Raw genomic sequence first — 26022 nt, forward strand, 5'->3', positions numbered from 1 at the left:
TTGTTCCTTGAAATCTAAGATCGTCGCTTGTACTACTAATACTGGCTCGAGGGTACGCAGCTAGAACGATTTCTTCCATGTTGAGGTTTTGAGGACCTTGTCCACGGAACATGGGCTTGACGTTTCTGTAGTTTTCAAGTCTCGAACAGCTCAGAGCAAGGTGTTGGGTTTGGTCTTCTGTCAGGAAAGTGAATACTAAACATTCGACTTACTCTATGGGCGCTACGATTGACATCTACGTAAAATAGCTCAACCATAAAGTGGCATAGTTGTTTATTATACTCAATAAATATTAGAAAATGGTTTTAACCTAAAAGCTTTCGAATTAAATAATACCTGACAAAAGCAGCAGAAAATAATTTATTACTATGCCCTCAGATTTTTTAAATTTGGATAAATAACATGCAAAATCCTATTTTAAAACATTTTTTTAAATTTGAGCACTAAACTGGCTATGGCCTCATATGAACCGCTCGTATTTTTATCATCACCTCGAATCTTCGACAAAAGATGGTATTTCTTTGTTGGTACGTTATCGACAGTTTTCTACAACTTTCGCAATGGAATTGTTTGTCTAGCACCTTCTTTCCAAAAAAAAATGATTTTTTCAAATATTTGAAAAATATTCAACATTTTCTGTAAATTTGGATTTTAAGCGTTCCCATACAAGACATTATACCATAAAAATCTCGTAACTAAAACTCTTGTAGTGTCTTTAGAAAAATGCACAGTCAGAGCAAAAAAAGTATATGTTATTCATCGAACTGCTTCAGCTGTCCCTCAAAAACGTTTCAGATGTTGGGCGCAAGCAGCTGTCATAGATTCCAAAACTAGCTTTGATCTGTAAGTATCTCGATAGACAAGTTGTAAAGAAAAAGTCGCCGTCTAGCGACAACACGAAATAAATTTTGTGTTTTCATATTTAAACATTTTAGTTAAAGGGAATATAACCGCCGGGAGTAGTGGCGAATTCCTGTAGTCCCAAGCGTCTGGGAGGCAGAGTTTGTGGTTGGTCGTGGGAGGACAATCACAAATTCCCCAACAGGTGGAGGTCATACTTCCGCCACGGGTGTCCCGTCACTATCCCCAAGTATCCCCCTGTTGGCGTGGCCGTAACACACACCAGATTAATTAGATGGACGAGCGGACTGAATTGTCCCACTATCGCTCGTAACGCGTTTAAAACAAGGGAATATAACCTGCAAAGCAATCTTTATGGAATACCCCTTCAATTTTTCAAATTAACCTGTATAGTGACGCCAAACCCTTTAAAAGCCAAAGGCAAAAAACTACAAACGTTGGTGTTCTACACCAAATACCTGAGATTATATTCCCTTTAAGTATTTTTATCGCTCTTCAGTGACATGTTTGTCACGTGTTTTAATACATTTCGTATTCGCGTGCTTTTATTCCTTTTCGAATAGTTTAATGGCGTTTTTGGTAATGAAAGTAAACATCAATAATGCTTTTCGCTTACATTGCAACAATTGAAAATAGTTTTTTGAAATAAAATCTCTTTAATAGCGCGTATTTACAAATTACATAAAACCATTTGAACAAATTCTTAGTTCATTCGAATTAAATGAATAAACATTCTTAGATTCTAAGGATGGCGGCGGCGGCAGCTGGGATGTTGGCTCCAGAGGCGGATGGGGTGATCTTGAGACCAGAAGCGGCGAGGTTAGAACCACCTTGGGCGTGTCCCTTAACGGCGCCGGTGGAGGCCACGAGGGTGGCGGAGGATCCGTGAAGGACGGCGGTCGGGCCGACCAAAAGGGACCCGGTGGCTGGGCCTTGACCATCAGCACCAACACTGACACCTGGTACGGCAGCGGCGGAGAGTCCACCTGGGTTGGACAACACAGCTTGAGCAGGAGCGGCGGCGAGGATGGTTGGAGCGGCTAGGGCAGGAGCAGCGAGGAGGCCTGGAGCAGCGATGCTTTGAGACACGATTCCAGTTGGGATTCCAGCGGCGTAACCAAGACCAGCTGGGATTCCAGCGGCGTAACCAAGACCAGCTGGGATTCCAGTGGCGTAACCAAGACCAGTTGGGATTCCAGCGGCGTAACCAAGACCAGTTGGGATTCCAGCGGCGTAACCAAGTCCGGCGTAACCGTATTGGGCTCCCAAAAGAGTTGGTACTCCGACCACGCCGGCGTGGGCGACGGCGACGGCGGCTACCAAAGCAACGAATACCGAAAGCTGTAAGAAAATAAAAATTTAAATGAAATATTAGCACGATATTAGGAATTCTTATTATTTTATTGTGGCTGTTACTTCGGTGTCTATTATTTGGAAAAGTCTACTAGTGCGTGCTAAGCTCACGAAGACTTTATTATTTTCTAGCTCGTGTCCGAAAGCTGTTTTTAATTTCTACTTACCCTTAATTAAATTTTAAAAAATCCTGTATTTTTCAAGTATTTCAGTAAAATAGTTTCAATTTAAGATAATTTAAAATATGGTTTACAACTACCATAATAATATTAAACTAGGTTTTAAGATTAAAACAAAATATAATAACGATATCTATTTTTAAATTATTTAATTATTTAGAGTAAATTGTATTATTTTTACAGCTAATATTTTTTAAATTGTTTATAGTTAATATTTTTGAAATTGTTTATAGTTAATATTTTTGAAATTGTTTGCAGTTAATATTTTTTAAATTGTATACAATTAATATTTTTAAATTATTTCCAGTTAATATTTTTAAATTATTTCCAGTTAATATTTTAAATTATTTCCAGTTAATATTTTAAATTATTTCCAGTTAATATTTTAAATTATTTACATTTAATAATTTAAATGAGTTACAGTTAATAATTTAAATGAGTTACAGTTAATAGTTTCAATTTTATTTTAGTAAATATTTAAACTCTTTCATTAAAATGATAGAGTTAAAGCTGGTTTATAACTATAAGCTAAGATCTGATATCTCGACTACAAGAACCGTTTTATTTTAAATTGACCAAATTTTAAATGAACCAAACTAAGGTAACTTACGTGGGCCATTGCTGCTTAAAAGAGGTCTTGGATGTTATATTCCAAAGAAACGAAGAAAGAATATTGTTATAAAAAGCCGGGAACTCTTCCTTTTTATAGCGCAGAGAGGGAGCGCCAACGCCTGCAAAAAAAACCTTCGTAAATGACTGCGAGGGAAATCATTTGCATTTGTTTTTATGAAGTCCTTCGAAAACTGTCTACCGCCACGTATTTAACGATACGAAAAAGGTAACGGTCCTTCTCATAAAAGCTTAGAGATATTCAGCAAATAAAACCAAGAAAAATATAGTTTGGTACTTTTATAAGTCATACCGCAAATACGCATTCCATTTCAAGTTGAAATTTCTTTAAGGTTAAAAAAATGTATAAAATTACCTTTACTTTTCTTAAGCGATTATTTGATTTTGACGATGAGGAAAAGTAAATGCTCTCGTATTGGTTGAATTTGCTGCTTTTAAATCGACCATTTGGAAAATTTAAACAACATGTAGAGTCAGTTTAATAGATTATAGATTTCCTGAATCATATATTATATTGTCATTCTAATATTTTTTCTTAAAAATTTTAACAATCTTAAAAATCGTTTTTGATCAATGATATGTTGTAAAACAAAATTGAGATGTAATATTATATATAAAATTTAGAAGTTCTAATTTTTAATTTTGGGGTTCTTATTTTAAATTAGAGTTAATGTAAATTGTGAATATATATGTTAGTAGAAAAATATGATGTGAAAACCATGTTATTATTATCATTGTGCATAAATAAAAATGAAAGGTAATGTATGTACAAATGTGCAAGAAGGACAATGTCTGTAAGAAATAAGAACATATGCAGAAAGGGTTAATATAAAAGTTAAAATGTTCTTACTTAAAGAAACCTGTAGACCTATTAAACGTTTTATGGGTAGTAAAGTTCTTTGAATTCAATTGAATTGAATAATAAAAATATGTATCATTATTAACTTAATTAAAAAATTTGAACATGGTTGAATATTATATTATTTATTTTATTATAGTTCTAACAGAGGTGATTACGATTTCCACGTTTTAACCAAATTTGTTACGAAATATGCTGAAATAGGAAATGTGCAATCTTTTATCAAAATTATAAGAAATTTGCCTAATTTTCCGTTAAATCCAAACTCTTAGTAGATTGGGGCTCGCGTGATTTTGTGTTGAAAATTTAAAAAAAATCGCGTGCTGAGATACTTGAACCATACGACAGAAAGTAACCAAATCATGTGACCACCGATCGTTTTCGGAATCACCTATTGTGGATATACAAAGTAAAAACATAAGTCACAAAATTTTAAACTTATTACACAAAGTAAATTATATTTTTTTAATTTTAGTAGAAGTATGCAATTAAAAAAATTGTGTTATATTATTGTATAAAAATTATGTGTACGTATTGTATCGCAGAGAGATTCGGATAATGACTGATACAGAACCTAATAGTGCATGAAGAGACATTGCATTTTGAACAGACAACGAACCAGCACTGGTCATAACAACCCTTTTTTTTATAAAATATACTTCATACCAAGTACGTATTAAATTTCAGTTTTAAAATTAAGTACTTTGGTGGTTTAGTGATTTGATATTTTCAAATATGGCCAAAATATTAGTTATAATTAAAATTTTAGTTTTAAATAAAAGGATGGGACTTTATTTTGTAATTTGTATTTATAAATAAGAAGATAATGGAAAAATACATTTTTCACTATTAATTATTTAATGTATTTCAACTTCGTGTTACTGTATGATTCTTTATTAATGATTCAGCCATTGAAGCGTATACAAGTTGGCGAATGTGAATGACAATAGATCTACTGTAAAATCTCAAAGGAATTGCAATAATCCAACAAATTGGACGGAAAACAACTTTAATTAAGAGATACTATTTGGTTGGTTTTATTATATTTCTACCATAATTACATTTTTATTTTATCGCAAGAATAAAATTTAAATTGAGAGGTGTTAGGAAAATAAAATGGCCCCACCAACTTGTTCTTCGGGTTCAAGAGGTCAATTGGAATCCATAACTTTCTATCACATTTTCTGCTACAGGCCACGATATCGGAGTTACGAAACAATTGTTGTTCGAATGCCCCCCTTTTCATTTACCCTAAAACGAAAAAGTTCATTAATTGAGATAACGAATGTATGAATGAATTTCCTAAAAAACATTCATACATTCGTTATTTCCTTTTACAATTGAATTTTAATGAAGCGTGCTCGTGCGTTTTGGTTACCATGACAACATATGCGATTTTATATTATTAGGATTAATAACTTTGCAATTTTTTGGAACATGAATATATTCATTTCAACCATGAATATCAAACTATATCTTTAAACTCTAAACCAACTGGGGTCTTTCTGCGTTTGCGTAATCACTTGAGCCAATCAGGAGCAGTGGCGTAACTAAGGACCCGCAGACATTTTCACAAAATAGGGGGGCCTTTTATTTCATTTAAATTTTTAAATAATTAAAAAAATTATGGAAAAATATGGGGTAAAAAAATGTGTGTTTTTTTTATATCAAGAGCCCTTTTGATATCCTGCCACTGATCAGGAGACAGGTGTTTTGTCGTTGACTCGATCCACAAACCGTATCCGGGATTTTGCGATTTAACCGGCGAAGAAAATGACTCGTGATTTTTAGAAAAATGCCCGTAATTTTAGAAAATTACTTGATAATCGTTAATAACGGAATTTATTATAAATATTCTTACCTATTTTCGTTAAAACAAAAAAATGTACTTACATTTTAGAAACTAGATGTCGCGCTAAGCCTTGGCACCGAAAGCTATAGAAACGTTTAAAACGTTGCCCATCAATACAATTTTTTTAAGCTAGGGGCCCCGCTCACCATAAAAAATTGAAAAGGGGGGAGAGTTTTGCGGGGGGGGGGGAGGGCTCTGAGTTCTCAGCTACGCCACTGCTTCGAGGCTGCCAAAGGTAATCACGATTGTTTATTTTTTTGCTAGTTTGTTAACTGAAAAGTTTTCAACCATTTGAATAGAGTATTTTTTTATAGGAACTAGTAGAGCGCGGAAACATAAAAGATGTTCGGACAACAGAAAATGTAGCCCAGAAACAATTTTGGATGCGGGCCCGTCAGATCCGAAAAACGACAACGGGGGCAACTGCTGCCAATATTGTTTCCAAATGCCATGTATTTCAGCCAGGAATTTTCCATGGGAAGGTCCGGGACAACGTCCACATAATCCAGCAGTTCGGAAACTTAAATATAAAATGTTTTGGATCCCAGATATCTCGCGATAAAGGCGAGTCTTGAAGCGGGAAGAAATACCGAATATTACGCGACTCACCGAAGAGATCAAATTCCCGTGTGCGTGGTGAAAAAGGTTCGCGAGATGTATCCAAATCTCGATGGAATTCCTCATATGGGACACCAATGACAATGAGGAGAAGACATCATACTTTTTATTTTTCCAAAGTGACAATTTTCTCATTTATCCAATGGCGTAGATATGCGAACGGTTTCCACGTCCAACGTTAGTTCCCTCCCTCTGGCGAATTTCTGGCAACTACAATGCATTTATCTATCATCCATCTTTCTAATATTGTAAACATTTTCTTCAAATATTGAAATTTGTATTAATGTAGCTGCAGATATTAGTACAGACTAGAAAACTAAGTAAACATTTACTAAAATTTAAAATTTTACTCCCCATTATTTCAGAATTAGTTTTAGACAAAAATCGTTTAATAATTTGCTAAATGTATTTTTAATTCTCGTGGTAAAGTGAAAAAATAATTATTAAACTGTCTCTAATTGCTATGTATTCCGCTATAATTAAGTAAACAAATTGCATACGATTATGTGTATATCGATTATCGAAATTGTCGTGCACACCTATACAATTCCTACTGCGTATTTTTCTATTATGTATCGAACTACTGTAGATAAAATTTTCCTTTTCGTATAAGTTACCAAATTCATAATTTATTTTAGTTTCTAGAAATACTTTTTACCAATAAATTTTTAACTATATTTAGTTAATTTAATTATAGCTATATTTAGTAAATTTAATTTTAGCTATATTTTGTTAATTATCAAAAAAAATTCCCTAATTATTCTATTTGGATCTAATTTCGTCATACATGTAATTTGAATTCCGCCATTATTTTATCGTGTATCTATTTTGATACATACATTTTGAGTTGCCGTATTATAATTAAAATTATAACTAGACGTCTCATTGATTCAATGACTTCCTCTTTTTCACAGAATCGCGTCGTTTTTGTATTTTCTAGGCTATTTCGCAAATATGTTTCAAAGAGAAAGTGCGTCAGGCAATAGGAATCGTCTATTTTTGGGACGGAGACTGATACGGTTCTGTCAAACTCTCGCTTCTTCTCATTGTTAGGCCACTTAGAAAGCAATAAAGAACCCCTCCTTTGTCCTTTCCGTATCGCTTTGGGTCTCGTCTCGGGTCACTCTCTAAGTTTTCGGGGTTTGAAATGGCTGGGAAGCAAAAAGAAAGTCGGTTCGTATCCACCTCACCCCACCGAGGTCCTTCGTCAAAATCATTTTCGGTCTGTAACGAAATCCTTGCCCAAAAACTGGCCTTTAAGATGTATCTGTCACTCTTCAGCCCTGGTTGCTTCAAAAGAATGTGAACAATTGCCACGTTCACCGGAAGATCTGGTTAGAAACATTGCCACGTATGTGTCTGGCTCAGCTAATCGATGCGCTCAAGTTTCGAAAGCGCAAGATTTTTTCAACGTTGAAAGAAAGAAAATACTGAAACCTTCAGCTACCCGATGGCTAGCACTACAACCTTGCATTTGTAGAAATTTAGAAAACTGGACTGCCCTGGAACATTATTTTCAAATAGCTGTTGTTGAAGACAAGCTGAAATCTGCTGAACGTATACTCACTGAACTCAGGAATGAATTTAATAAGTGTTACTTGTTATTTTTAAAATATGTGCTTAACGATTTCAACTTATTTAATGCTCTTTTTCAATCAAGAAAAATTCTAATTCAAAGTTGGTTTACGTCTCCAAAAACCTTTATTAAGAATTTTGCCAGAATTTCATAAATGAGGAATCACTAAAAAAATCTACCTTGAACCAGAATGCGAATTTGTATTTAAAACACTACCAAAAGAAGCAGCTGTGGAGATTAGAAAAGTTGTCCGGAAGTTTTACGTCCAGGGTGCCATCGAAATGCAGAACCGATTACCTTTTAAAAGGGGTTTTCTTAGTGAGCTTTCTTTTTCATACCCAACTACAGCTCTTTAAAGACATTTAAGTGAAAATTCAATTAGCTTTGAAGGGTTTTCTCAAATATATAAAGAAAGAGTAGATTTTAACAACGCACAAGTGGAATTCAGAAAACTTCAAATAGCTTTCAGTGAAGATGAAAAACAAGAACTTATGAAATATCCAATTGATGATATGTGGACTCAAATTTCAAAAAAGCAAGATTTTAATGACGAAAATATTTTTCCAAATATTAGCAAATTAGCCAGTATAGCACTGACTATGCCTTATTAAAATATCGTGCTGTTTTTCAGCTAATTATTCTATTACATATAAAACAATGAAATGTATGAAGATAAATTTGGGGCGTATATAGTTTAATATTGGTTACCTAGAAGGTGCTATGTATTAAATATCACTTTCTGAAGGCTAGTAAAGAAACTAGGGAAACACCTCACTGCATCAGGTGTTAAAAAGATAGAAAATAAGTGTATATTTGTTTGTTTTTGTTTATTAATTATTTCTTATATGTAATTATAACTTTGCGTTCTTGAACTTAAATTACCTGTACAACTGAAATTGATTAAATGAAATTTTATTGTAAAATATTGTGACCATCTAACGAAAATTTAACCATGCTCCTTTCCCTTTAAGGGTAAATTTGAAAGTAGGCCACATCCTGAGAAATAGAGCTAAAAGAATGTTGCGGGAGGGAAATTCCCTCCGATCGTTTTGTTAAACGGTCTTCTTCTAGAGAGGTGGAGATCGTACCGGGCACATATAGTCCCAAACTTGCCAAGGCCGAACTCTGACCTTCAAGGTAGGAGCTTCGAGACTATTCCAAGAAATTTTCATCGCATCCCCCTCTCTTGAAGGGAACCGTTGGTCTCATGCTAATTGGCGCCTTAATATGACGCCTTTGGCATCATTGGACGTAGTCCTCCCTTTGGGTTTTTTAATGTGTTATAGTTCGCCCCATTGGGCAACGTTATTTTTAAATCTTCATTAAATGTTTTGATTTACTTGGCAAACCTCAACCCTATTGTTATCTTTTAGTATAAGCATACCCCTAGACATTAACTTTACTTCCAATCTCCTAGACAATTTTATTTATCTCGCCCAGCCCAGTATGAAAGCGACGCGGGAGCCCGGGCTATTGTCTTAGTTTGACCAATGTAGTGAGGATATAGTTGTAATTAGGATTAGCCAACCTCTTAGTCTCTCCTCATGGTAATGGAAAAGTTCATGCTAAATATATTTTTGCTACAACACTCTGTGTCTTTGGATCAAAGCTATGCTGACGAATCGTGTGGTGGTATCATCCGTGCTTGGTGAATCGCTTATGGTCGCCACCAGCCATGGTTGGCCGTAAGGTGGTGTTCTTTTTCCACTGATGTGGTGCCTAGTTGTGGATAACCAACTGATTAACAGATATGGGTGCCGCTGCTTCAGCTAGGCTGACGATATCGCCATCATCTTAACGGGAAACTTCCCCAACAATAATAGTGATTCAATAAGAAGGGCTCATGTGTCAGTGGAATGCTGCTACAGGGTAATTGATCTTACGGCTAATCCTAATAAGACGGTTTTTGTTCCTTTTACTAGAAAAAGGAAACAAAACTTTTTAATGATATCTCCTTATTTAGGACTATCTTGAGAAAAACCTCTGAGATGAAGTACCTTGGCGTCATTATAGACAGCAAACTAACGTGGACGCCTCATCTTCACTTGGTAGTAAAGAAAAAGATGTTACTTTGGAAAAGCATAAGTGCAGTAAGCAGATCATGGGGACTTAGCCCCAAAGTAACTCATTGGCTTGATCGTCAGCCCATTGCTATCTTATGCTGCTGTGGTCTCGTACACTCTAAGAAAAAAAGGCTCCATGTAGGTCGGAAAAAGGGTTTTCAAAAATGTTATTTCGAACCCTTTTTTGGCCTAGTTAGGACCTATTTAAAAGGTTCCATTTATCATCACCAAGGGTTTTTATTGAACCCCGTTATGGTTTTATTTAGCACTGTCAGGGGTTCTACCTGACGCCGCCTCGGGTTCGATTTGACCGCCATCACGGTTTCATCTAGCGCCGAAGGGGGTTCCAGCTTAAACCGCTTATGGTTCCACCTAACACCATCAGGGGTTCAATTTTAAGCCCTTCATGGTTTCATCAAGGGCCGTCAGGGGTCCCTCTTAACACCCCTACGGTTCTACCGGACGCCACCTCGGGTTCGATTTGACCGCCATGACGGTTCCATCTAGCGCCGAAGGGGGTTCCAGCTTAAACCACTTACGGTTTTACCTATCACGTCCAAGGGCTCTTCTTCAAACATACCACAGTTCAATCCAGCACCACATAGGTCCTTTATTAACCATATACAGTTCTAGAGAGCGCCCCTAGGGGTTAATGTTTAAACCGGTAACGGTTCGACTTTTCCGCTTAAGAGGTGAGGTTCATTTTTAAGCCCTTCACAGTTCTAAGTACCACCTCAACGTTTAAATATTTAAAACCCAGAATCTCCCGGGATTCTATTTCCACACTCTATAGTTCTATTTAGCACCTTCAGAAGTACGGTTCCGCCCTTCACCACAGAGAATACTACTTCAAATCCTTTAAGATTGTATTGGGTTTGCTTTTAATTATATACCTTAGGTTTATAAGCCTAGTGTTCTTTATGAGTTCTATTCCCATTAGCAGGATAAATCATGAAAAAAGTATTCTTATAAGTCAAAATAATAGTATTTATTTTTCTTTTATATACCTAATTTGCCAACAACGTTGCAGAGAGCAATTGCCATTTTTTGGGGTATATTCCAAAAATTACCTTTTGAAAGTATTCCAACATTTTACAAAATATTTTGGGGTATTGTAGCTGGAAAACAAAGTACGAAGCAAAAAGACAAACAATTCCTTTTTTTAAATTTGAGATATCTTCATCCGAAACAATAGCGTTGCGTGACGTGCTTCGGTTCAGCCTAAAAGAAAAAGATCAGATGTTTGGTATGATAACTAAGAGTTTTTTATCAATGATGTTGAGTCATCCATCATTGATAACAAATTCCCTCCGAAATAAAGATAGCGTCTTTTATAACACAATTATTTAGGAAAATTTTAAATATGCTAATTACGTATAATCTAATACTAACACGATAAATAAGAAATTACTCAATAAAATTGATTGCGGCTATTTGTGCATAAATGACTAATAAGGACTTGGCAGCATGACGTAGGTAATACGTCACCTATGCTTTTTTCAATTGAGAAAAAACGAATACCAGCATGGCGGCCATAGCAAAAGGTGTGACGTCATGCTGCCAAATTGCCAAGTCCCTATTGAAAATTTGAAAATCGATGGTATTTTATTGCGCACAGTATTAAAATCAGTTAAAAGACCGACTGTAGTTTCTGCTTGTTTAAAAAAAATTGAATTGTACGAAATTACTCGTAAATTACTTACTTCGTAGAACAAAATGCTTCTTCGTCCCCTCAATTCTTTCACCAACTTTAAACGCCGCTGAGCCGATCTAAATATACACAAAAACTGCGAAACAAAAATGGTAGGCCGTAGACGGGAATTTCGACATGAGAAAAATTTACAAAAAAAGGATTTCGTTTTGAAACGCAAGGGAAACAACGGTCAGCTTCAAGACATTTTAACCGCTATTTTCCTTCCCAGGGTCTCTATCTCATAGGCGTGCGCAGATCTTCTCGTCAGGTGCGGTTAATTAAATCTTTTCCGCTCCCATTTATTACCAAAATCTTTGTTAAGTTAAATTGAACGTTAAAAATCACTCCACAGTGACTGTAAATTTCCATGTTAAAGATCCATTAGTCAAAAGCGAAGAGCACGGTGTCTAAAGAAAGGTTTTTATAGTAGATAGGATAATTATATAGTCCACTAACCGCTATGCGATTAATCAGGTTCAAGATATATGTCAGGGCCTCGCCAACGGGGTTATATGTCGGGATAGGGAAGGGATACCGTTGGCGGAAGTATAACAACCACCAGTTGGGTAATTGGTGGTCATCCTCTAGCGGTCATTCTCATTATCTCCCTCCCAGACGCTTTGGATTTCGAGAGTGCACCACACTCCGACTTCACGGAATTTTTTTGTGCTCGTTATGAGCCATTGTAACGGGTGGGACAATACAGTCCGCTCGTCCATTTAATTAATCAGGTGCGAGATATGTGTTACGGCCACGCCAACGGGGGGATACTTGGGGATAGGGTTGGGAAACCCGTGGCGGAAGTATGACAACCATCCGTTGTGGGATTAGTGGTCGTCCTCACACGGCCATCCACAATCTCTGCCTCCCGGACGCCTGGGATTACAGGAGTGAGCCACTACTCCCGGCCTTCACGGAAATTTCTTCTCATATCGTGTCCCATTGTCGTCTGTAAGCTGAACTCACCGAAGTGAACAGAGTAAATGTAAGCCGCGTTCACAAAGACATTTTGTTGAGAAGAATTCTAAAGTAAAAGGGGGAAGAGCATTCCGCTTTCGGCGGGGTGATCCGACTTCAGCCTTTCTCTTTCTCCTTCTGCACAAGGTCAGCAGTTCACAAAGACTTCCTTTACTCGCGCTAACAGTTACACAGTTTTATTTGTGGCAGCCAATACGCACCGAAACCACGAGGTAAACAAAGTCTTTCGGGCCCTCGGGCCTCGGACTCCACTCTATCTCTCGAGAAAACCGGTGTTTGTGTATCACATGACCTACACGACGTCATAACCGCTTCTCTATTGGCCAAAACTGGCACGTGATTTTCAGCCGAAGGTCGAAATATCAAACTGGAGTAGATACGGGTTGACCGCCGATTTCCCTCTCGTCTTGAGAAGTTTTCTCTCCCCTTTCGACGCCCGGCGGGTTTGTGAACCGCCGATTTCTAACTTCGTCTTCTACCTTTCGCTTTCAACTTAAGCTATTTACCATTTTTAACGTCTTTGTGAACGCGGTTTACGAGCGAAGCACAAGTTGGGAGGGGAGAAGAGAAAGTATGCCTTGGCAGGAAAGAAGTTAAAACAAAGAATTAACGCCATGTAGTGAGGAACGGATTAACTAACGAGGAGACGACCCGAGGTGGTTCTCACCGATTTGGTTCAAAGTTGGGGTTTTGTTAGACCTAGATGTAACATGAAACCCGTTAAAGGGAAAAGTTACGCTGGGCTTCCGTTTTGCCATGTCAACCAAAAATGTTTTTGACAACATAAAATAAGAAAAAGTCTATGTAAAATAACATGCGAAAATGACAAATTCTAAGGGTCCCCCCTGTGCAAAACTTCAATAAATAAAAAAATAATAATTTAAAAAAAAATAAAAAAAAGTAGTAAAATTAACATTTTGGGATTACTTTGGACAAATAGGGGGGAATAAAAACCATTTTGGGTGAGCTCGAGCTAATTTGAATAAATAGGTCGAAATTTTAGGTATAATAGAAAATATTTGTAAAACTTATGCCGTGATAACTGCCATATATTTTCGCCGATATATCTTAAAATTGCTACATTACATTATCTGAATGATGTAAACAGATTTTAAAATTTTGATAGAAAAACGACGCCATTTTATAAAATGGCGGATACAAATATAAATCATGATGCAATAAGTTAATTTTCTACGTTTCATTATCTGCCCGAATGAATTTGTACTATAAATTTTTATAGAAATCCGACACCATTTTGGAAAATGGCGGATATCAATAAAACTCATCGTGCGATAAGTTCCGTAAATATTCGTCGATTAATCAGAAATTTTCTACGTTTCATTATCTGCCCGAGTTAAGTAGACCTATGGGTTTTCCAATAATAATCCGACGCCATTTTGAAATATGGCGGATATAAATATACCTTATGATGCGATAACTGCCGAAATTATTTGTCGATTTACGTGAAATTTTCTACTTTACATTACCTATTAAAGATAATAAATCCTATTAATTTTAATATAATTCAAGGCCATTTGAAAAAATGGTGGATGTCAAAATGTCTCACGGTCATATAAGTTCCGTAATTATTCGACGATAAATCTGAATTTTTCTGTTTCATTAAATGATCGAATAAAAAAGTCCTTTCTATTTTGAAAGAATTCCGAATCCATTTTGCAAAATGGCGCCTGTCTGAGAAGTTCCGTAATTATTCGTCAACTATTCTGAAAATTTCTATTTCTAATCGAGTAAATTAGTCCTATTTCTTTTGAGAGAAATACGCTGTTTTTTAAAATAACGCACATCAATGTATCCCTTGGTGCGATAAATTCTGTATTGTTATTGTTAAAAAAATTATATTACACTTCATATAAAATTGGTAAATTTTAATACATTTCGGCAAAATCCAATAATATTGGTTAAGTTCTTATACCATTGGATTAATAGAAAATAATTATGGTTAAATTTATAATTTAGGCATAATTTGGGTAAATTGAAATATTATTAAATTAGTTCAATTGGCATTGTAGAATTATTGGTAATTCGGGAAATTATTGGTAAAGCAGAAAATGGTTGTAATTCAAGAAATTTTGGGTAATTTGGAAAATTATTAGCTATTGGGAAATAATTGGTAATTTGGGAAATAATTTGTTATTCTGGAAATTATTGGTAATTCTGGAAATTATTGGTAATTCTTGAAACTAATGGTAATTCTTGAAGCTAATGGTAATTCTGGAACCTATTGGTAACTCGGGAAATTATTGGTAACTCGGGAAAATATTGGTAACCCGCAAAATCATGGGAACCCGGGAAATTATTGGGAACTCGGGAAATTATTATCGCATTATGAGATATTGATATCTGCTATTTTGTAAAATGGCGTCAGATTTCTATCACAGAGTAAGGGGCTTATTTATTCGGTCAGATAATGTAATGTAGAAAATTTCACGTAAATCGACAAATAATTTCGGCAGTTATCGCATCATAAGGTATATTTATATCCACCATATTTCAAAATGGCGTCGGATTATTATTGGAAAACCCATAGGTCTAATTAACTCGGGCAGATAATGAAACGTAGAAAATTTCTGATTAATCGACGAATATTTACGGAACTTATCGCACGATGAGTTTTATTGATATCCGCCAGTTTCCAAAATGGTGTCGGATTTCTATAAAATCTATAGTACTATAGTACTACTTTTTTTTATTTATTTTTTAATTATTATTTTTTGATTTATTGAAGTTTTGCACAGGGGGGACCCTTAGAATTTGTCATTTTCGCATGTTATTTTACATAGACTTTTTCTTATTTTATGTTGTCAAAAACATTTTTGGTTGCCATGGCAAAACGGAAGCCCAGCGTAACTTTTCCCTTTAACGGGTTTCATGTTACATCTAGGTCTAACAATCCCCCAACTTTGAACCAAATCGGTGAGAACCACCTCGGGTCGTCTCCTCGTAAGTAGCACTGATCAAAGCTAGTGTATTTTATGATTTATCGTCGTTATGTGGAGATGCTATCGCCATCTACCTACGATATTATAAAATAGACTGAAAAAACAGCCAGAAAGAGCAACAATAATTTTTTTTTTATGTGGTCGATCTCGAGTCGAGCATTCATTAAACCTTTAGCATATGTAACATAATTACTCATAAGTATGCCACTAGCTCTATTTCTTCAATAACGGATTATTTCGTTAATATTTCGTAATATTTGACGTCATCGAATCTCAAATGCCGAAAATGCTGTCGTATAATTAGCTCTACGTCTGATAAACCGACGGCCATTATTTTAGTAAACCAACCGGTTTGAACAACCAAGGCTTAGGAGCTAAGATTAACTACAATATAGTGTCAAGTAATTAATTTACAAATTAATGAAGTTCTCGGAGACTCACGTTCTAAAATAAATTTGCATTGTCAAATAAAAGAAGCAGGTTTATTGAAAAAAATAGTTGAAATTCAGGTGAGCTTTTCTGGCGAATCTACAGTGCAGATTCTTTTGAGCCTAGGCCTAACTCTTCTAGGCTTGATATGGGTTTTAATAACGCTGGTGGATGATCCCACTTCGAAGACTTGTTCCATTTTCGGAAAGCGATCACTTTTTGGTCATTTTCCCCAACTTTTTATTTTTCTAAATTACTCATTATTTAACTTAATCCGCACAAACCGAGCGAGTTTATAAATTTCAATAAAGCTACATTGGGCTGACTAAATTCCGAAGCAAAAAATTCCTTCTCAATTTAGAGGTTTTCCATTGGCTTCAATAAAATTGTTACTAGCCAATAGTGTGACTCCCAAAATTACTAGGATGAATAAAAAGGTTAAAATCTAACGTAGTCCACCCAAACATGGGCAAAAGATGCCATTGCTTAGATGTAAATAATCACGTTCAAAAAGTAAGCCAAAAAAGTTCGTGTCCGTTTGCTTAATAAAAAAGCAAGCTAAGAAACAATATTTTTGTTGTTTGTTTGCTGAGCGTATTACACATCGATTTCTTAAAATAACACAAAATTAACTAAAAAGGATTTATCAGCGAGCGAGCTAAATCTATGCTACACAAATCCCACTCTCTCCTCGTTCGCTCTCTCTTAAGTGATAGAGCTTTCTCTAGACGTGGAGATGCCGAGTTCAACGGTAGCCGCTTACGGCGCGACGAACGAGTCTGTCGCGAACGAAGAGGGCTTTCGCTCCCTTTGATCGCTCTCGGCGCAGAGAGAGCCCGCGCCCGAAAACCTCACCGTCGCGTTCGCATTGAGCTGATTTTTTATTGAACGATGGGGCCTTCTCTTTCCCTTCCACCTTTATCTTGAAATTCAGTTTTCAAAATAAAGCGTTTTATTTGACCTCGGCCTTGACACGGTATTAACCTTTAAAATTTCCTAGAAGAACATTTCATATAGTTTCGAAATCGAACTTGAAAAGGTGCACGAATTAAAATTAGGTTTGGCGGTTGAAGCGCCATCTACTGGGATTTTTAGAGAAAAATTGCTTTTGGGGGGCTGTTATATCAACCCCCTGAGAGGAGAACGGTACTGCAACTTCTCCCTCCAATATCGGACCTTCTTGCCAGTTCTTTTATTTAATTTTGAAACCGATTGTTCAATTAAGTTGTGGTTAAAAAAGCTTAACCTAACCATGGGCCAAATAATGATAAATCCAGGACATGACTCTGGTACCTTCATACGTACTAAATCGGTCGTCCACCAAAAGTAACGGGCGACCATTTTAGTAGGCGGGGAAACGGTGCAAATAAAAAAAATTGGGAGCAAAATCAAGCAGAAATTTCCCGAACGCCATCTTGTGTTGACTAAGTCGAAATTCGGAAATAAGTGGCGGTTGTAATTCGAAAATCCTGCCATATTGGCCCCTCATTTTTAGATTATTGTTAACGATTCTAGGAAAGTATATGTTTAATATTATATAATTATACGTATTATACTAATTATGAACCTAGTACGTAAAAAAAGTACTTACATTAATAACCACACGTAGATATGATAACTGTGAATAAATATTCCAGGATATTTACTACGACGACCACGTGTATTATTTTTGAAAACTGCCCCTAAAAATTTTGCCCCATAATGACGTAGGTCCGCGATCGCGCATTTTTCCCAATAGGGGGCAATAGTGGTCGGGTGTTAGCACTGTAGGACGGGTTTTTCGCATAGAGTCATGTCCTGGATTTATCATTATTTGGCCCATGACCTAACTCAATTGGGCAGGCAGTTTTAAAAAAATAGGTTAGGATAATTTTCCACACCCTATATTTAAATAAATTGTTGACTAAGATTATTGAAAATATGATGAAGGTACTTATTTGTTGCCTAACATTAAATACACATTTAGCTTCAACATTTATAAATAAAACTTAAATTTTATATTTAATTGATTGTTTCACCAGAAGTAAAAATTCAAAAATACGGATCATTAAGTAAGAAACATAGTGTGATTATACTGCACTATTTTAACAATAATATATGAATGAAGTTAAAATAATACGAACTTTCTTAGATTAAATTTTTTCAATAGGAAAAATATTTTGAATATGGTTAATCCGAATTTCATTGGAAAGATGGAAGCGAAAGAGGAGACCCCATCGTTCAATAAAAAATCAGCTGCATGCGAACGCGACGGTGAGGTTTTCGGGCGCATTCTCTCTCTGCGCCGAGAGCGATCAAAGGGAGCGAAAGCCCTCTTCGTTCGCGACAAACTCGTCCATCGCGCCGTAAGCGGCTACCGTTGAACTCGGCATCTCCACGTTTAACGAAAGCCTGCTCGCTGAAGAGAGAGCGAATGAGGAGAGCGTGATTCGTTTAGCTTAGATTGAAATTGCTCACATAGAGATCCTTCGATTCAACTCACGGTCTTTAATAACTCTACTTATAAGTAATTAAAGTTTCGACACTTGAATTCTCACTGTTTATTTAGTACTCAGAATTTTGCCCATGTCTGAACTGTCCACTTTTTACTGGTTCGTGGTGAAACAAACCGTTAGTGAAGAGTATAAAGATAAACCATTCGGGAAACGTAATAAACAACCGGAAATAAAACCATTGCAATTTTCAATAAATCCATATTTTAAAGAACCTTTTGAAGTTCTATTTAAACCTCTTGGCTTCAATAAAAAGCCCGGGACTGCAAGTGGAACCCCTAGGTTCCAAGAAGAACCTATTCGTGTTCACGTCGAAACCCCAAGGTTCCGTGATAACCCTATATGTTCCAACGCGAACCCCCATAAGGTTCCATATAAAAAAATTGGTTTTATAAAGAACCCTAAAGTTCCAGGAAAACCCCGATGGCTCCAAGAGTAGCCCAGAGGTTCTAAGTAGAACCATTTCTGTCAAGAAATACCCTAACGGTTCTACAAAGAACCATTAATCTCAAGAAATACCCCCTAACGGTTCTACAAAGAACCCTTGGGTTTTAAAAGACACCCTTTAAGAACCCTTTTTTCTAAGAGTGTAGCCTAGAGTCCGTATTAAGACTGTGTAGAGTGATCTGCGCACCGTATAAAGGTAGGCTTGTGTCATCATTACAGAAGGTATGAGAATAGCTCCAAGCGCTTCTCTAGAAATGCTCCTGAACATTCTTCCTCTTCATCTATTTAAAGACAAGAGATGCGCCCCTTTCAAGGGACGTTCCTAACGAGGGACATCTCATAAAAATTGACGTTCTTTACAAGTGACGATCCTAACAAGTAAAGGTTTTAAACAGAGGGACGTTAATAACAAGGGACGTTTTTTTAACAGAGGGACGTTCCTAAAAAAGGGTGTTACTAACCAGGGACATTCCAAAGCAGGGACGATCGTAATAAGGACGTTCCTAACCAAGGACGATCGTAACAAGGGACGTTCGTAACCAGGGACGATCGTCAAAAGGGTGTTCATAGAAAGGGACGTTTTTAAACAGACGGACGTTCCTTTCCAGGGACGAGTGGAACAAGGGACGTTCGGTAAAAGGACGTTCGTAAAGAGGGAGGTTCCTTAAACGGTAGGGTACGACACTTCAAAGAGATTTTCGGGTTATGAGAATATGCATCGAATGGGACACTTAATTGCAGCCGACACTTTCTCTAAATGGAATCTATCGTTTGCAAGTTTTAATGGTTGTATATATTGAAATGAGCTGAAACCAAATTTCGACCTTGAAAGTCAAGGTGTCCTCTGAAATACACGCTATTCTCCCAATACATCATTCTGGCCTTATTCTTTAATAATGCAGTTGCTGGAAATTTCTAAAGGATTTAAATATGCAAGAGCATTTGCAAACACATCAAACAAATGTGAGAATTCGATATTGTTCATTTCTCTTGTGGGTATAAGCGCCAGGCTAACTGTGCCCACGAAAAGTGTAAATTTGTAATATATATTTATCTAGGTGGCGTACATTAAGTATCAATCGAAAGAACAAATAAATAATGTTGCGTAATATGATACGATGCATAGTTAAATTTCTTGATATTGAATTTTAACTATAATTAATCTTACTTACAGACAAATTGGCAATAACCCACGAAAAGCAATTGGCTATACTATACGTTTTATTTATCCCGCTAGGGTGCTCTTAATTAAAACACTATCTCACAACAGTCGTCTACAAAGTCTTAAATAAATATGCCATATCAAAATCTGATAACCTATAGAAAATTACTTTAATAATAAATTACATCGTATATGGAATTTAAGGATACAACAATCGTTATATTTAGTTTAAGTTGCTTGTAAAACCACTTACTATTAATATTTAAAGAAAATTCCACGAATTTCCATCAATTTTTTTAATAATAAATACTTGGATATGAACCTTTTTTTGGTTTAAATCGTAGGGTTTTATTTATTGGAACAATTCACTAAGTATATTATATATTTTTAAGCAAATTGATGTTAAACGTCGCGTTTCTCTTTTCACAATTCGATTAACTTTTAGATATTTCCTTTATAGAGTATTTCTTTCTATAACACTTATCAGCTGCACGGTCGCCACAAAGTGATAAACAGTATTTAGGTACGCTCCTATCGGTTTTAAACTTATGATTTGTCGTCATCATCGACATTCGGTCACCCCTAGTTTTAGTCAAAAAACAATGACACCTTTCGTTATGAACAACGAGGGGAAGATCACTTTGTTACAGGGTGTTCTTATAATCATGACGAAGATTATCATTAAGTAGCAAAAAAGTCAACATTAAAAAGGTTTTATAGGAAGACTGCTTCTTTTTCCAAAACGAAGTAGTTTCGAAAAGTCAGTTTTTCTCGTGAATGCTTTATTTTTTTTTTAAATAACGGTAACTAAAAATATTTGGAAATCGAAAGTCAGGTTTTCCGCCAGGAGAAAAATTAATTTTTTGTATAAACAAGCCGGCCCAGGCCGTAATATTAGTTCCACATCAGTGTATTAGAGTGGACAAACATATACACCCTTAGTAGACACAGGTAGGCAAACTAATACAAAAGCTAATGAGGCTACGTGATTTATTATCGTTTGATAAATAAATTGCCATCCTAAGTTAAAGAGTGGATGCCGCCCCCCATCAGCTGACCCGGGTGGGCAAACTAATAAAAAATCTGTTGGGCCCATGTGATTTCCTATAGTTTGATATAAAATTCACCATCCTATGTTAAAGAGTGGCCACCGCCCACCCTCACACACAAACAAACAACAACACTTAACGTAGCAATAGTCCCACTTCGATATATATATCTCGATGTGGAACTAAAAAGGACTATTTACAAAATACGTTACAAAACATATCATAGTTTTATGTTGGAACCTAAATTGTCAATTAATTTAACTTCAGTCGCAAATAAGTAATTGTTTTTCTCATCTATAATACTATAAGGTCCCGATAAGGAAAGTTCTAAGCCAAATTGTTTACGGTCACATACCCGTTACTAAGAGGTAGGTATTTCAAATCTGCACCTCCTAGTGGCTACGTCCTCAACTATTCATTTCTGAAATAAATTTCTCAAAATGCATTATGAATGCGCACAAGCCGTGAGCGACCGTTTTTAGTTCCACATCGATATATATATCGAAGTGGGACTATTGCTATGGACGGATTGTCGTTAAGTGTTGTTTGTTTGTTTGTTTGGTGACGGCGTGGAAAGCGACTACATGGCAGATGGCGCTGCGAAAATTATTTGCAGTTATGAGAAACCGGGACTCGAACGCACAAACGGCCAGTCCAATATTCCAAATCACGACGCCTTTACGCTCTCGGCCTTGGAAGCTTACCGTAATTTGTTCGGAACTTCTACTGTATTCTCGTCAGTTTTAGCGACGCGGGGGGAGTTGGCTAGTTAAGTTGTCGAAATTCTAGTCCCTTTTTACGCCTTATTTTACGTATATTTTCGGAGTTTAAGGTCAAGTGAACCTCAAACTTCGCGTCGGGTGGTGGGTGGTGGGTGGTGGGTGGTGGGCACACTCGCTTAAGATGCCTCGCTCGAAAGTGAGTACTCGAATAAACGAGCTCGAAAATTTTAAATGTTCGGGTGGTGAGCAGTGGTAGGTGGGCACACTCGCTTAAGATGCCTCGCTCAAAAGTGAGTACTCGAATAAACAAGCTCGAAAATTTTAAATGCCCTCTTCCCCATATGTACTTAAATGCTCTAAAAGCCCCACAATTATATACTTATTTTCTTATTTAAATAAATCAACAAGAGACATTAAAAACTTCATCACTCGTTACACCAAACAAAAGGTTCAAGACAAACTACGAGTTCAATCTACACTGACGAACTTCCTTTTGGGTAATAAAAGCAATAGAACCATAAAGAAACAATTATAAATTGAAGTCACTATCGGGAGAAGGTATTATATTATTAAGAACACGCGTACGCTTAAAAAGTTAAAGCATTGAAGACTCTATTTCCCTTCACACACCGCCATTATTAATTATTGGACTCTATGAAGGTAAATTTTTATTACGATAATCTTTGCCGTATACCATTCGCAAAACTTAGGTATATTAACTTACAAGTTCACGTAAAGACTACCCGTTTATCGAAATTTAAAATAAAACTTTTTGTCAAATTACCTTGCAAGTTAAGTCAAAACCAATATGCATTAATCAAGAATGTATTTATGAACTAAGAATATGGGAGACCAAAAAATCCAAAGCAGTCGGACTTAAGCTTAATTACATTCAAGGGTATCTTTTTGAATTTGTGCAATAATAGGAATTTTGGTGTTTGAACCATACCCAAATGTTTGATATAAATTTCCTAAAATAAACACATTTAAATCCCAGTTTAAGAATTTCTTTAAATCATTTTTCCACTAATTTCAATAATTTAAAAAAAAATGTTTGTCGTGTTTTGCTTACCTATTTCACCTTTGATACATTACTTTCCGTCTATCTAACAATAGTAAATCAAATGGCCTCAACAGCTTTTGTATTGGTTTCCCCACCCGGGTATCCTGAGGGTGGGCGGTGGCCACTTTTTAACATAGGATTGTAAATTGTATATCTTACTATAGGAAATCACATGGGCTCAACAGCTTTTGAATCGGTTTGCCCACCCGCGTATCCTGAGGGTGGGCGGTGCCCACTCTTTAACATAGGATGGTGAATTATATATAAAACAATAGGAATACACCGATGTGGAACTAATATTACGGCCTGGGCAGACTTGTTAATTATCTAAACACGCGGGAGAAATCTCCTTCGCGAGTCCTTAGCACCGTAGCCAAGGCTTATTCACAATTTTATCGCTTTAAATCTTAAAAACCACACTTTTCTTTCAAAAATGATTCATCAGAACCTAAACCTGGCTATTAGAAATAAGAGTTGCGTTTCTGAAAGTATTTTTTTTTCTTCCAAATTTGAGATTTAGACGTGGTTTGTGTGGCATTTATCAACCCGGGCGTGACTGCTCTACCAAGTAAGATAATATTTTAGATGTAGAAATTTTGAAAACGAAGAAGGCGCTACTGCCCGATAGTCGTACGTTAATTTTCTTCTCTCCTGGACAACACCATTACCATGGGCCCCTATGGTAGACCTTTACTTTTTTGGACCTTATAATAGGCTTATGATAATACTATAATTGACCCTAAAGAAAAAGTTTAAACTTTGTAAGAAATTTATGAATTTTTAGCGTTACGTAATTTGTAAACAGCCCCAAAATGAAATCTTTATTAAAATTTATAATGAAAAAAGTGGTATTTTGATAAACTTGGAAATTTCCCTTTAAAGCTTTTTACGTATCAACAAAAAATATAGCTTGTTCGTTCCAAAATTTTGATGACGTTATATGCTTCTTTAATAGTTGATACTTTAAAAAGTCATATCATAGTCGGTTCAATTTTTGGCAAGATTATAGAAAAAGGGACATTTTCCGACTTGGATATTAAATGAACGCACTTCAATTCTATTTGAACGCAGAAAAATCTATTAGGTCGATTTAATAGTGTTATAAATTAAAAAGTCACTTGAATTTCTTTGCAGATTATTAAAACCAAAACAAATACGGTGCGTGGAGCTAAAGTTATTGCTCCCACAGGTAAGAATTAGAGCCACGGCGATAAAGTGCTAACGGGAAAAAATAACCCGTGGTGCTTATTGCCGATTTTTTTCAAAGTCAGGCGTAATGTAGACCTATATGAGATATGAAATTTAACAAAAGGAGACGCTGCCATGGCAACCGAAAATGTTTTGACGACTTAAAACAAAACAAAATTTATAAAAGTATGGAATTTTTTCGGTTTTGCAGGGTTCCTACCGACGAAATTTAAAAATTTGAAAATCTCGAAATGGGTAATTTAGACCACGTTAAGTTAAATTTCATGAAGTTTGGGTAAATTGCAACATTTTTGGGTTAAAATTGTAACAATTTTTGGGGAAAATAAGGAAAAAATCTTATTTTTGTTTTAAGTGGTCAAAAAATTTCGGTTGCCATGGCATATCGAATGGGTAGTGCATCGTCTCCTTTTTGGAAATTTCATATTAGTCCACATTACACCCGACTTTGAACTAAATCGGAAATAAACACCTCGGGTACTCTCCTTGTAAGTTCTGCGCGCTGGTTAGTTCTTAGTGACAAAATGGTACTTTGTTGAAAACTGGCTTCTTAATATTCTTCATATAATATTTAAGAATAAATGTTGTAAAGTACTTCTTCAAAAAGGTTTAATTAAATTTTATAAATTTATATTTGAAAAAATCGATAAAACTTAGTTAGTTCAAAGTTAGAAAAGTTAGGTTAATTGGGAATACTAGCATTGATAGTCACAAAATAGATGGATTATTCTTAGTTCAAAATAACTAATTCATAAAAATGCTTTTATTTATGAAACATTAACTATAAGGCTTTCTGCTATAATATGAGCATAGTCATTTTTTCTCTAACTTAGTAAACTATTTTCTTAATATCGTCAAATTGACTTGAAAATTTTAATATTTCTCCATCACCGTTAAACTATTGGAGGAAGGCATTGCTCGCTAGTTTTTAAGCACTTGAGTCCAATACCAGCTTGTTGCACTGACAATTGTGAGTGAAAATTCGGGACAACTCCTTCCCCGTTGAATTTGCTCCACTGGCTAAAGGGGTATTCGCCTGAGTTCTTCGGTTTCACCCTTCCATAAAAACTTGTTGAGGTTGAAGGTAATTGTTAGTGACACGAAATGATTGTCATTATCCTCGTACACGGTATAACTGAATGAAAATATAATTAAATGTCGCTAGCTGACTAGGGCCTAAAATGTGGTCTCAGAATTAACCTAGATGATGATTAATATTATTTTCCCTAGTTATAACCAAAAATGTTTTTCCTAACACTTAGGAAGATTTACTACTTTCAGACGATTCGCGGCCAACACTGTTTAGTTTCCCCCTGTGTGAGATAAATGGAATGATAATTGTTAAACTACGTTAGATTGGCGGACCCTTTCAGTAACCGGGCTGGTTCGATTTTTTTAGAGGGAAGAAGCTTACGGTAGCTAAATATCGTGTCAACATTGTCATTACTCCTAAGTTTATAAAAATTATTTATTCAAATTGATAAATCGACAAGAAATAATTATTTAATGCAACGAATTGAGATGCATAATTATAAAGTTACTGTGCTTATTTTATTTATTATGGCTAACACTAGGATAAGTAACAATCTTGATATCGAAACTGTAATTGAGGTGGGGTGGCGGAGTGGTAAGCACTTTCGCCTCGATCCCAGCTTGTGGCACTAGGTGAAATACTCGGAACAACTCCTTCTGCATTGAGTTTGTAAGTTCTCTCCCCACTGGTTCTTCGGTTTCCCCTTCCATTAAAACATGTTGTGGTTAATGGTAATAGTTAGTGTAGGGAGCTGTTGGCTCGCGTGGCATGCAGCGTTTGCCACCACTTTCCTACGC

The 26022-nt window shown here is 35.9% G+C and overlaps 1 protein-coding gene across 1 annotated transcript; it reads right to left on the reverse strand.

Annotated features, from left to right (window-relative positions):
- Positions 1-1521: 1521 nt before the first annotated feature.
- LOC149960522 (uncharacterized) lies at positions 1522-3047 on the reverse strand. The gene is made up of 2 exons (XM_090167484.1): positions 3004-3047; positions 1522-2202 (listed from the first exon to the last, which is right to left on the reverse strand). Exons 1-2 carry the CDS (start codon positions 3010-3012, stop codon positions 1597-1599), a joined length of 615 nt encoding a protein of 204 aa, XP_090023610.1. The 5' UTR covers positions 3013-3047; the 3' UTR covers positions 1522-1596.
- Positions 3048-26022: the final 22975 nt, after the last annotated feature.

This window comes from Leiobunum rupestre, chromosome 1 (assembly GCF_980474605.1).
Source record: "Leiobunum rupestre chromosome 1, qqLeiRupe1.1.hap1, whole genome shotgun sequence".
Lineage (NCBI taxonomy): Eukaryota > Metazoa > Arthropoda > Arachnida > Opiliones > Sclerosomatidae > Leiobunum > Leiobunum rupestre.